General features: G+C 26.3%; 1 protein-coding gene across 1 annotated transcript in view; it reads right to left on the reverse strand.

Moving 5' to 3' along the window:
• The window catches only part of LOC107164237 (uncharacterized protein ZK1073.1), a 33,882-nt gene extending 20,908 nt beyond the window's left edge, over nt 1–12,974 (reverse strand). Inside the window, exon 1 of the mRNA XM_015511985.2 lies at nt 12,651–12,974. Within this exon, the coding sequence (XP_015367471.1) occupies nt 12,651–12,719 (69 nt within the window). The 5' untranslated portion in view covers nt 12,720–12,974. The remainder of the gene's footprint in view (nt 1–12,650) is intronic.
• Nucleotides 12,975–13,319: the final 345 nt, after the last annotated feature.

Below are 13,319 nucleotides of genomic sequence, written 5' to 3' on the forward strand. Positions count from 1 at the left end.
TAGTTTTTTTTAAAATTAATATCGATAAAAATTTATTTGTTTGGCAGAAAAGCTTGAAAATTTAATACAAGGCTTCTAACACATTGTAACAATAGTAGTTGAAAAATAAAAGAAATTCGTAGGCACGATTTTTTTTTATAAGCATTTAAAGTTCAAATTTTGACTAAATACGTAAAAATTACGGCAATGTTCAAATTACCTTAGATAGAAATTCATAAAAGTTTTTATTTTTAATTCTAAGATTTGAAAATTTAATACAAGGCTCCTAACATATTTTTACAATAGAAGTTGAAAAATAAAAGAAATACATAGTCACAATTATTTTTTATAAGCATTCAAAGTTTGAATTTTTACAACATATTATGTAAAAATCACGAAAATTCGTAAATTATTTTGTGCTAGAAATTCATAAAAAATTTTCCTTTTATATCTAAGATTTGAAAATTTAATACAAGGCTCATTATATATTTTTACAATAGCAATTGAAAAATAAAATAAATATATAGCCACAATTTTTTTTTTACAAGCATTCAAAGTTTGAATTTTGACAACATATGTAAAAATCACGAAAATTCGCAAATTATTTCAAACTAGAAATTCATAAAAATTTTTCTTTTAAATCTAAGATTTGAAAATTTTTAATAATCTATAATATATCCTAGACAGATAAACCGTCTTCGCTCAGAATCGTTTTTTGTATACAATGATATAATATCATTGGATTCAAATTTAATTCCATCCATTACAGTAACCCACTTGTAATCTACTGTACAGCAGAGCGACATACACGACTTACCTGCTTTTGTTTGATTGATTTTATGCGAAACCACGACATGGATAAACGTATTTATTGTATGTGCTGCAGTTTATTGGGTTAGATTACAACTTACAAAATATGAACTATTATATTGGCGTCTCAGAATCATGATACCTGTTCCGAATTTTCCAATTTTAGATTACATTTTTGAGTTGTACTACTTTTTGGTTGTATTTTATGTAAATTGCACTTTTTTTTTAATGGAAGAGATTTTTAAGTAAGAGAAGTCTTTTGTTGAAGATGGTGTTTGTTTTATGAATGCGTATTTGCCAGTTTATATATATGTATATTTTTTTAAATAGTCCTAAGTACTTATACTTATCTATGTTTTAAGAAGGAATCTGTTTGTTGTTTGGTGAGATTGCCTCTGTATTACAATTTACTGTGAATATAAACTGTGTGGATAGATTTAGATTTGTTTTTTTTTACCCATCAGCGGGAGTACAAAGAGGAAACTAGATGTGGATGATTTTGTGTGAATGAATATGCTATTTGACAATCTATGTTAGAGAAATAAATTACTTATTTTATCATCAACGTGTTTTAAAATTATAGAGTATCAAGGTTTGTTGGTTGATCAGAAAAGTATAAATTATATACAATGTAAAGATTACCGTTTTTTGTAGTACTCCGGCTCAGTGGCGCAACTAGAGTTCAAATCTTGGGGGTGCTACAAAAGGTAAACCGTTATATTGCCGTGGGGAGCTCCGCCCCCCACACCCCCCCCCCATTACACATTTAAAATATTTTATTTTGACTATTATTATTAGGTATATTAAAATACTAAACAATTTTAACACATTTCATTTTTATTTATTGTATTTTATGATTTAAAATTATTAAAGTGTTAAACATAATCTTCTGTCAATCTTAGCAAATGTATAAAAAATAACGAACACTTTCAAATTTGAAACAAACAATAAACAACTAGCAAGCCTGCTGGTAAACGAGGACCACCGGGTATTATCACTTATTAGTTATTATTGCTTAAGCACCTCCTAGCACCCCCGTAGTTGCGCCACTGCTCCGGCTGGCATTAGTGATATAGAAAACTGTCCTGTTTCGAAGTTAATTCTTGAATCGTAAATTTAAATATAATTTGAAAAATATGTATTTTGAGTGGTACAATTTAAAAAAAACCACGTTTCATCAGACTGCAACTTACAAGCAGGTAACTGTTAAATATTTCTGCTGCAGTTTCTAAACTTCATAAGTCACTAGTGGAGGTCACATTACTCTGTGATCCTGTTGCACAGACTTCTATACTAACTAGATAAGTAACACCGGATATTAGTTGTAGCCAGGTTCTGCCATCTTCTTGGTTTCAAGAACTATTACATACAATATATTGCAAATATTATGCTAAATATCAATTGATGTTGTGTTGTATTTTATTATTTTTAGAATTATTGATTGTAACAAAAAGAAAGAAAAAAATATTTAATATAGTTAATTTTGTCATTATGATTTTATTTCGCTTTTAAAAATATATAGATAATTCAATTTATTCCTAATACATTTTGCGTATGGCAAACAATGTTTTGCCAACCAACAAGATGGTGGTCGTCCCCGTATGAGCTTTACTGATAACAATGTAAATAATATACCTCATCTAGTTAGTATAGAAGTCTATTTGTCTATGCCCTGTCGTGCTCCATAGGTATATTTCATACATATATGTAACGAAACATACAAGTACAGCAACATTATAACATTTCTACAAAGAACTAAACTTTACAACCATAATATTATAATATTATAATGTATTTATTAATGTTAATATTAGCCAATAATCTTAGTTGTTGAGGCTTAAAAAAAAAAAAAAAAAACACAAGTTGAATATATTCAATTATAATTAGGTATTTATGCTTTCCATTACTTATGTGCAGCAGTCGCTCATGGTGACATAGACACATATCGTTTAAAATTTACTTTTTTTTTTATAGAAATTTAAATTTCTGACCAACAATTCTGATATGATATTGACAAGTCGCATAAAACGGATTTTAATTTAACCAAGATGTGGTGTTGTGTTATTAGTGACTGGAATTCTATCTGAGAAGGGCCATACCAAATTTATTTTATCGAACTCCCATAATATAACCTATCTACCTACCTATATATACTTATAAGATTTAATTTTAATGTGACAGGAATTGTTTAGGTACGACATTTTTTATAAAAATTCTTAAGTGACACATAAAATAAATCGATACTAATTCTTTTCTTGGTATATACATTTTTTTTTTGCATAGGATCAGACTAAAGTAGGTACTTCTTGAATCTTGATAGTACACCAAAGTTGTACATTTTCTTCTCTTACGCGTATTGATTAACACATTATATATTAAAAGATAAGCTACAAGTCTAAAATAAAAAAAAATGTTAAGAAAATAAAAGTACGAGACACTTAAGCTCTTAACGACTTTTTGAGTTTATAATAATAAAGCTTCTCTAGGTTTATTTAGAGATTCTTTATAAGCTTATTATTATGGCTCCTATTCAACAAAAAAACCTAAATTTGGACTTTGTAATCTTTTATAGAAAACAGATGTAGGCTGGATAAACGATAGTACGTGAAAATTATTGGACGCCGATTTGCCGATTTTTGGTGTTTTATAAAGTATATGATATTGCAGTCTGACCTACATAAAATATATAATGCCTAATGGCTAGCTATACATATACATATTAAATATAATGATTCTAATAGTTAGTGTACAATTGGTCAGGCATTCAAAAACCATAAAAATTTTTTCAATATCTATCGTGTATTTGTCAATGCTTTTGTTGTCATCAAACCATAACATTCTAATACTTCAAAAATAATAATGTAGAGATACTCCACATCAAGGATAAGAGCCTGTATCCATTTTCGCATAGATTCAAAATATATCAAATCTATAGTATCTGTGAGTATTAAATTAATCTAAAAATACATTGGATATATTAAGCAACTAATAATTTTAAAAAACATGAGTATAAATTTAATGTTTTGAATATCCGTATATATTGATTGTAAACATAATTATGTTACTAACAATTAATTGGAATTACTTTGAGTATTTTAAATTGAATAGTATATTAAAAAATTAATGACAGGACATTAGCCGTACATGATAAATGTATTATATTAGTGGAGTAGAAGAGTCATACTAGAATCAATGAGTAAATACATACATGACACAAAATATTTTTAAAGGTATAGGCTACACAGAGTGTAACAGAAAGACATGACCAAAAAAAAAAAAAAAATTACACTAATTAAACGTATGACAAAAATTGTTAATATTATATGAATTTTTACACTGACATTTTTTCAAATGTGTATGACGTGTTTTTTTTGTCCAAATTTATTCAACACTAACTTTGCTATATTGGAAAATTCCAAAATATGTTCTCAATTTATTGTTCTAATAATTTACTCAAATATGCATGATTATGAAGTTTTGACAAAAAATTCAAAATATATATTCAAAATTAATTGAAAATGTAATAGCTTCCAAGTCAGTGACGTACGCAGGAAGGCTAAAAGGTGAACCTCCCCACACCCGTTGACTGTATTATTATTACTTTTTTTAAATGTTTATAGCGTTTCAACTGTCGTCAACTAGCAAACGAGGACGTATTTCATAAACGAGTCATACCGATTTGGCTATAGCAAACATAAACAATATTATATAGGACAGTGGGTACCGATCTGCTGAACAGTTTGTATTTAATGGATCACAAAATAATGTGTTCAATTTTAATTCAACAATATATCATTGTTTACAAAAATCGATTCTTTTCAAAGGTGGTGTGTCAGCCTAGGTTATTTTATGTAATTTTAACATCGCTTTTACAGATAGGTCGAATTCATTTTTTCAAAAACATTGCACCTGCATATCAATTTTCCTAAAATGATAAGTAATTTTTTGGTCGATGTATGAAAATGAATTACTTGTAAGGGGAGAAACATTATATATATACACATATTTTTTTTTTAGTGAAACCCGCGGAAACATAGGCCATTGGGTGTGGGGTGGTACGGTAGGGGTTATTTTGTATATTTTTCAGTAGGTTTTTAAGTGGGTAGGGTTGTAACACGTGTTTGTGTATGTGTGGCAAACTGGCAAGGATATGTTGCTAAAAATCCCGGGTGGTCACCCATCCGGGAGCTAGCAACTGCGGTCGGTATGTACGCTCAGTGCGTTTCCGCAGATGCTCGTACGACCGCGCCTCACCAAGCCACAATTATTATTATTTTGTCGAAATTAGAACTGTAAATGCTTATGAAAAATAATCATGCTTATATATCCTAAACATTTTTAAATAACTATGATAAAAACTTATAAGAAACCTTGTATTACATTTTTGAACTTTTTAAATTTTTTATCGACAAAAATTAATCAAAGATGATTCAAGCGAAAACAAGGTCAATAAATATATTTTTTTAATAATAATATTATAATTTCAACAAGTTGAACAGGTTTTACATTTTATTTTTGTTTTTCCTGATTATATGAAAGAGGTACAATTTTCAATTTTGACCTCCTAATGTTAGACCTTTCAAATATCTCACATAAACGTTTGAAATTATTAAAAAGTATAAAATTAAAATTAAATAGTGATTAATTAGGTCTACTATTTAAAAAAAAATTGTCATGCCATTGTTCTAAGCATATTATGATATATAATATAATAATATAATATTATTATTATAATATTAATATAAATTATTATAATTATAAAAATTAATTATAAAATTAATTTAATTATAATAATTATAATTTTAAAATAATTATTATAATATTAATATTATATATTATTATAATAATATAATATAATAATATAATATAATAATATATAATATATATATATAAAACATATTATGATAAATGATCAGTCACATGCTTTCTTGACTATTCAAGAAAAATATGTAAAAACTAAATGTTAATATACGCAGTCAGTTCTTATTATTGTTCATTAGATTTATGTAAAAATGTCCAAAAAAATTATCCCTAACAATTCTATATTAAAATTATAATTAGTTTTTGAAAATCAAAAGTTTATGTTTGAACGCATATTATTAGTTGAAACTTTCCGAAATAAAAAAGGCACTTAAAAAACACACTATAATCTACCCATATGTCATGGATTCGTATCATTGTAATAATGTAATATTTTCATTTTTTTTTTAAACTGGTTTCTCGTCATAAATGTGTGTTACTTCTATTTTTGATCTCACGACATGATTGTAAATACTTTTTTAGTTTTTCTATAGTAAATATAATGTATTGTTCGTTACGATTTATGAGTATTATTTACTAGCGATAAATAATAACGGACTACTGAATGTGTTGGACAGTGGACGCTAAGGAACGTTTGAATTATAGCGATTCTATTATTATACTAACCATTTTTAAGAAAGTGGTTTAAGGTTATTTGAAGAACAAAAATGTGATGAATATCAACGGTTGTATTAAACATTTACATTTTAAATAATATAATTAGACTTTGAAGTACAACATAATATATTAATATGTAGCATTTAGCTTGGCTGGTATGTTTGTACTTTGTATACCTGCACATACTAATGGTGTACAAAATAAATTAATAGACCATGAAAAATTATATAATTATTTTCAATAAAAGTAGAAATAGTTAAATAAGTTAATTAGTGTCCTATATTTTAATATAGGTATATATTCAATACTAATTATTAGTTGATAATCAAACATTTATACATTATAAAATAATAGTAGTAAACAAATTATAATAATATTATTATCAAGAACAAAGAAGATACTTTGGTCAACAGTTAAAAGGACGTCGCACATCTCACCCGTATGTGTTATATCCATTTTTACACACGCGTGACACACCAAATTTTAGTTTACCAGTTTAAATTGTGTGCTGTTAGTTTTAGTATTAGATTATTGAAGTGAATTAATCTGTTATACTTTAGGTAAAAACGTATTTTGTGTTCTTTCGTTGAATTTTTACGATACCTACTTAAATTTTTAAGTGAATTATAAGTATGAACATTATTAATATTTGAGAATTATCATGATTCATATTTTAAGCACAGATAATGTTCTTATCTAAAAGTTTTATAATAAGTTAATTCGTCAACGCGAAAGCAGTCTGATTCCCACCTGGCAACAACCAAATTACCTAGTTGATACAAGCTTAACAGAACACCTTAAAAAAGAAACACCAAATACTATTTATAATAACCTATTTAATGAACTAATACACACTTCAAATACCAGCACTCAGATCTAAAACCGCATCCAAAACCGATTTGGGCATTGGACTTGCAGTAGTACACCTCAATACAACCAAACAGTACAAACTCAATAAATTATGCAGTATTTATTCAGCTGAATACCTAGCACTATTGAAAGGAGTTCAATTAGCCCTCGATATCAATAATACTAAAATCGATATATGTTCTGACTCACTCAGTGCCTTAACAAATCTACAATCCAAAACCCTATCAGAACCATTGGCTCTTTCAATTAGCAATCTTCTTTCCAAATCAAACAAAGTAATAAGATTTATATGGACCCCAGGTCACTGCAACATAAAGGGAAATGAGAAGTCAGACGAAGCGGCTAGAAATGCAGTCAACAGTCCTGATGGTGAAATCATTCCTTTTTCCTCACTTGTAGATATAAGAAGAAACATAAACAAATACTGTATTGAATTGTGGAACTCACAGTGGCACACGACCACGGAAAATAAACTAAGAGAAATAAAACACTCTGTCGTACTCTGGCCGAAATACACTGACATAAACAGAAAAAATGAAGTGATTCTTAATCGACTCAGAATCGGTCACACGAAACTGACACACGGACATCTTATGGCAAAGACAGATCCACCCCTTTGCCCAACATGCAATACAAACTACTCCATTAAACATATCATCATCCACTGCCCAAACTTCAACGAAGCTAGAAAAGATTTCAACATCCCAGACAACCTGTACGAAGCAATTGGTCCATTTTCAAACTTTCATAGCATAATTTTATACTTTAAAAAAATAGAATTGTACAATAGCATATAATCATTTAATGTAGAAATTAATACATGTAAGCTAATAACCTATGTAGTTGATGCTTAACCAATAAAAAAAAAAAAAAAAAATAAGTTAATTCACTCTAATATCTAAACTAACAGTGCATTTTTGAAACTAGTGAACGAAAATTTGACATGTTGTATAATGGTATTGTGTGTAAGACGAAGACAGCATATAGGTATGGGTACGACATCCTCTTTACAATATTTTACTTTAGGACTTATTATTATTCATGTTATTCATGCAATTTCAGAAATGTGATACCTAATACCTAAATATATAATTGAACATATATTTTTTGATCAGGTGTATGAAATGATTACCTTTTTTAAAAGGTGTATAACTATTTTACTTAAATAATTATTTACTGTTAATGTATAATTTATAACCAATATTTTAGAGCTAAACAACACTTTATGTTTACCTTGAGTTAAAACTTAAATATGTATTTTGTAACGATTGCCAGTTGCTTGATACTTTAAAATAGAGTTTCTGAAATAGGTGGTGAATAAATTATTATACAATATAATATTGTAAGAATTTTTATTCATAAAAAGAATACATATTATTATATTTTATTGTTATTTAATATTCAGTGCAAACCTGCAATGTTTAATTAAAACCGTTATTTGTTAACAACATTATTAATTTTTTTTTTATTTGTTAAACTTCTTTGGTGTAATTAGATAAAAACAATTTTCAACTTGAAATGAAGTTCCTTTAAAAATATTTTTACAGTATTAAATTCAGTACAACTATTTGCAACTATCAATTAGTACTATAATAATACCTATGATGGTACAATAGTGCCTACACATTTTTTTAAATGTCTACATTGTAGCATATACATAGGTACAAATAAATAATTAATCATTAACGTCACAAAAACATTTTAATACCTATACGGCTATACAAATATCTTTCAAGGTATTATTGTAAGCACTTCGATCAGTTACATACGATGAGTGATGACTATTCACTCCTGATATTGATCATACACTCACCAATGCCTACACCGGGCTACATATATTATAATTGTATTTTCTACATTTTGAGAATAATCAGACATATTTGGATACGATTTTGTACTTGTGTAATGTATAGGTATAACTTAAGGATGTATTGTGTATAGACGTATTATTGCTGTTAAAAGGTATTCAATACGCCAATAAGGCAATATTAATTTTTTGAGTGAACAATGATTGTTATAAAACGTATAATTGGACGAAACGACGATACTAAAGTACAAACTACAATAATAAAAAAACGTCATTAAAATGATATCTAATAATTTTACATAAATTAACGTAAAAGTTGAATAAATGAAATTTAATAATTATTTAGTTAATTGTGTCATGAATTATTTATCTTTTAAATGTCACAATAAAAATATTAAAAATAATACAAAAAAAAAAAAAAATTATAAATTTACCTGAATTTAATTTATTCAATTAACCTAAATTGTAATTCTTTTTTTTTTTATTGATCAAAAGACATCGGCGACAACGGCCATTAGTCGTAAACGTTACATTAATTATATTTTTTTTTTTAAGTACCTAGGTATCTTAAATAAATTGTAATTCATTGTAAGTTGTAACTATACATTTTATTTCTTAATATTAGTAATAATGAACAATGGTCTGATGGTTAGAATAAAGTTGTCTTTTAAAAATGTAGAAACCGGGATTCATTAAAACATTTAATACTATAATAATTATAATAAATTACAATAATTAAGTTTGTTTACGCTTATCAGAAAAATTTTATTCTAAAAATTGTTTATTTTAACTGTATTATACATATTTTTCAAAGATTAATCTGCACATAGAAAAACCACATTCCATATATTAAATTGATTTTTTTTTTGTTATTATTATTAATTTAACCTACAGCAATAACGGTCATTTATTGGTGAAAAAATTAATTTAAATATAAATTCAGCAAACAAAAATTTTCAAATGTTCGGAATTTTAAAGAGTTTTAACAACAATTTACTTCCAACAAACATAAAAATGTTTACTATGTATTTTATTTATATATATATATAATTGCTACATCATAGAACATAACGTGAAACCTCAAATTATTTTTTAAATATTTTTAACAAAGAAAAATATTTCATGAATATAGAATATAATACATCGATATTTTAACCATGAAATGTATATTGATTATTATTAATATTACAAATTCTTAAGGAGGTTGATTTTTTTTTTATAGATATTTTAATGTGTATAAATACCAAATATTGAGTCAGTAAATAATTAGTTAAAAGTATTTAAATTTTAATAATTTATGTAAAAATATTGGAACTATATGCCCTGCAATTGTATACATTGATATCGTAATTTTAAATACTTGTAAGAAACAATTTTACTGATTCAATATTCGCAGTGTGTAAAATAATTACAATTTTTTTAGAAACTATATTCATCTAACAGATATGAAATGAAAAATATGTCTTAAATATAAGTATAAAATCATAATTAATAAGTAGTAAACATCTTTTTTAGGTTTTCACATACTACGGTGCGTAACAGTTTCATATTATTAAATGTTAAAGCGACAAATAATCAATAAAATATTATTTAATGTTTTTTTATTAAATGTATTAAATGAAACTATAAATTTGTATTATTATTAAATTATATTTCACCACAAACATATAAAAGTTTATTATTGATTAATTAAAACAGTTTTCTGTTTTAAGTTATCAAATAAAAAATAAAAACTGCAAGGTGAGATATTTTAAGTTTTTATGTGTTATCTTATAATAAATGTCATGTTGATATTTTAATATCCAAAACTACAAATCTTACAAAAAGAGATCTAAAAATAATATCTAAAAATGCACTCTGGTTTGTTAAGATTTAAACCTTCATGAAAATACTTATTTATCATGATTTTCGGGATGTTAAGATTTTTGTGAACATACTAGTTTTATTAGAATGTAAATGATAAACAATTTAAAAATTACAAATTATAATGAAACTTCGATGTAATAATTTTCAAAAATAATTTTCATCTGTACTATCTATTATTTAATACATAGATAATCTATGAAAATTTTAAATCTTTAGGTCAAGCCATTTAGGTAGGTATTCTATTAAGTTTATCTACCAACTAACTTTTTAATGTAAGCAAAAATCTTAATTTATTTTGTTGAAATAAATAAGATGCTTATTGAAAAAATCATTATCGTTTATTTCAAATACTCCAAAAATATATTGAATAGAAATAAAATGTGCTTTATATCGATAGGAGTGATGGTAAACCATCGGAACTCCATAAATACACCGATAAGACATATATTATTATAATAAGAAATTACTTCTGACTGGTCTAGTAAAATATTATTAATTATTATGTAGGTAATAAACTAAATTAGATAAAACACATTAAAACCACCCCACAAAAATAAAACTAGTGAATAACATTTTTACACTTTTTACCGTGCCATTTTAAAATTAAAATTAATTTCCACCATTACAACCAGCTAAGTTTTTACAAATATCTTACTATTAGAAAAATAAATTATTATTAGTTAATTATATTTTAAGATATCATTAGAAATAGAAACTGAAACTTTAGAAATGTTAGAACATTTTATATTTATTTTTATATTCTATAGAATAATGAAATATAATTTACTTATAATTCTTAACAACAACAAAACCTAATAAGTTTTCGTAATTTTAAAAATACTCATGTCCATTGTGATTGGTGGGAGATTGTGTTTTTCGCATTCACACCGAAATATAAATGTACAAGTGTGCAACTATTCTATTTCAATGGGTGAACATATTATAGCCACAAGATTAATGGACCAAACAGGGTCGACGTGGTGGAAACTTTAAACTGTAAATACAATCGGACCAAATCCTCGAATGACAGATTAATTTTCATAAAACACTAATTTGTAACTTAATATGCAATACTGTCAAAGGTATAACTACTATAACTTCAGTGACATTTTTATTTTATTGGTCGTATTTCAGTTTCAATTTTCTTTTTGGGCGTCTACAAAATATAGGAATTATATATTATATATTCATTTCTTTAATCGGTTTTGCCCCGTATTCCCCTATATATATATTTATTATATTGGTATTAAGTATTATATTATAAAAAAAAATCTAATTGGTAGCTGTTATTTAAAACATGAATTTTATAAAATAAAGAAATTGTTTTTTTTTTTATGTATTCATTTATTGTTTAAGAAAATTATACATATTTTATTGACAGTAAGTAATTATATATACCCTATTTAATGTTTATAGGTGTATGTATATAATATAAACCAATTACTAATAGATCCAATATGTGCTAAAAAAGTTTTGTTGAATTTATGTACTGATTGTAATGTTAAATTTAGAATAAAATAAAACATATTAGGGTGTGTGGTTAGCCTGTGGTAAGCCTGTCCAGCCTAGAAACTGATTGCAACCCTAACAATTTAACCCAATTTATGCCACTGTCTACAATGATTTCTAGAAACGTATACTTAGTTCGTCTAACAACATTAAAAATAATTAAACCTACTTCCTATGCTATAGACATTATAATATACAAATAGTAAATTGTACTTCGTATTTCGTTTTATAATTGAATAATTATGGTTATTTTTATTCAAATATTATTTTGATGTACAGAAAAAAGTATTGAAAATAATTTCTTATATTGACTAAATGAAAAAAAAAATATACTTTATATAGCATTAATATGTATTATATAATAATTATAATGATAGTAACAATATTGTACCTTTTTGTTGATATAACCACTAATGCTGCCCCTTCTGGCCTCGGACAGCCGGCGGTCGTCAAAAGACATCCAAAAAAACTAATTGGAAACCGTTTCAGACGAAAAATATGTAAAATTATTATAATTTGAATGTAAATACGTTGTATAAACTCGCAAACCAAACAAATGTGTTACTATATCAATATTATAGTACGTATACAGATTACGAACTATACGTATAAACTTATGCGTGTAAATTTAAATATTGGTGAAAAAATTAATTACATTTACAAACACCGCACCGTACTTATGATAATACGAAAATAGTTTAGCGAGGGGCGTGCGAATCGTACTGACGCAAACGGACTGCGAGTGTTTGGAAAACATTTTTTTGGCACCATTCCGGCGATGCGGACCAAAATAGACGTCACTCGGCCTTCTGAGCTTTTATACCGTCGCTGCTGCTGCTGCTTCGGTCAGATACGATACACATAATATACGACTGCAGCAACTGCGACTCTATATAGTCGACTGTTTTCCTATCAGCTGACTAATCTTTCATTATTTTACTTACGATTATGACTATCACCACACCATGTACCTACATTATAGATACTATATACGTGTGACCAAAAAAAAATGGTATATTTTAATACTATTATTCTGCTGAAATTTGTATTTAGCCGCTAC

This window comes from Diuraphis noxia, unplaced genomic scaffold (assembly GCF_037042655.1).
Source record: "Diuraphis noxia isolate RWA-SAM2 unplaced genomic scaffold, SU_Dnox_SAM2 contig0003, whole genome shotgun sequence".
NCBI classification, from domain to species: domain Eukaryota; kingdom Metazoa; phylum Arthropoda; class Insecta; order Hemiptera; family Aphididae; genus Diuraphis; species Diuraphis noxia.